Consider the following 1,532-nt stretch of genomic DNA (forward strand, 5'->3'; position numbering starts at 1 on the left):
TATCGAAATGAAGAGGTTTTCCAAAGCAAAGAAAATAAACATTGTGTCAAAAAGTGACAGGATTATAGTAGTTGACAAATAGCTTAAAGTACATAACAAGAAGATACTTTGTATATATGTTGATATAGGCTATTTTAAATGACTATTGTTTTCTTTTCTCTCGCTTGAGAGATGAAAACGAGAAAATATGATTTTCATAATAATAATATTAATAAAAGTAATAAAGAGAATAATATTCATGATGATAATAAAAATAATACCTATATGTTTAAAATGTTATATTTTAAATTAGCAATAATGAACAACTGCGGACTCACCATACGATGATGACGTGTGTATAGGGAAATACTGGACTTAATTTTTAAAATTTTATTAAATAAATAGAAGAAAGACATTATATTTTGTCAGACATAGCCTACCTATGGCTTGGCTTTCTGTGTCGGAGACTGACCGACGACGTCTTTGATACACATTTATATCTTTGCTCTGACGCGATGCAGAATCCTGTCTAGGCCCAGTCTCTACAGCCTCAAGTTCTTGAACTCTTCCCTACAATTAAATAGACGAGAAATATAAGCAATGATTCAGCTGTAGGCCATAAACAACCACTGTAATGTATGCACATTAAACAAATTCTTTGAAGATAATGGTTTATATTCAAAAACAACATCATTATTATGTTATCTGCAGATATTATTCTCCTTAAGACTCAATCGAAACGTCCATACATTTTCAAAAAATGACAGTTCTTTTCAAAACTATCTACTATCAAGCATTAAATATTATATAATATAATATTATGTAACTATTATACCGTTATAATACATTGAAAGTGCACGCATTAAAACAATAGTTCTACAAGTTGTGGATCATGCATTCATAAGTAATGACAGAGTATATCATAGACTACTTAGATCAAAATCAAATGACGATTAAATGATAATTATTATTCAAATAATCATATTAAATATAAATAAAAATGATAAATAAGAACGGTTACTTGAGTGTAATTGTCATGTTTCAATACCTAAAAATATTTTTGTTCGTATTTTGCGTATTCTGAGGCAAATACATACAGGTCTACTAATATGATACCTTTAGATCTTTGACGCTATTTTCCAAGTCAGCAATGCGGTTCGAAAGTTCTATGTAACGATTGTATACAGCGTAGAATTGTATCCCAGCCAAGCCACACGCCACAAGCACAAACAAAGCAGTTGCAACACCAGTGGATAACTTCATAGAAGACGTTTTAGAAGTTTCGTCGTTGATCTTGCTATCAAATGCCTTCATTTTAATAACGTAGGGAAATTTGCCTAGGAGATTGGTTCCGATGTACTAGAAAGGCGGTTTGAAACAAACTTACGTATCATTCCGAGTGAAAACACTGTGGTATCCTGGAACATACAGGAAATACCAAACTTACACCGAAAGAGCCAATCAGAAGCGATGTATCACTACTTTTGTGCAATAGCTTTCTTAAAGTTGCTACAAATGGATCTACTCCATAGAGAAAATTTTGGGGAAAATCG

At 31.7% G+C, this 1,532-nt stretch overlaps 1 protein-coding gene across 1 annotated transcript; it reads right to left on the reverse strand.

Annotated features, from left to right (window-relative positions):
* Positions 1–419: 419 nt before the first annotated feature.
* On the reverse strand, positions 420–1,371 carry LOC117117319 (the record flags this gene model as incomplete). Its single annotated transcript, XM_033261594.1, has 2 exons — positions 1,096–1,371; positions 420–549 (listed from the first exon to the last, which is right to left on the reverse strand). Coding segments are annotated over exons 1-2 (328 nt in total), but the record flags the coding sequence as incomplete, so codon positions are not given.
* Between the last annotated feature and the right edge of the window lie 161 nt (positions 1,372–1,532).

The sequence above is a fragment of the Anneissia japonica genome, unplaced genomic scaffold (genome assembly GCF_011630105.1).
Source record: "Anneissia japonica isolate Jap-2015-1 unplaced genomic scaffold, ASM1163010v1 scaffold243538_len1532_cov171_single, whole genome shotgun sequence".
Taxonomy (NCBI): domain Eukaryota; kingdom Metazoa; phylum Echinodermata; class Crinoidea; order Comatulida; family Comatulidae; genus Anneissia; species Anneissia japonica.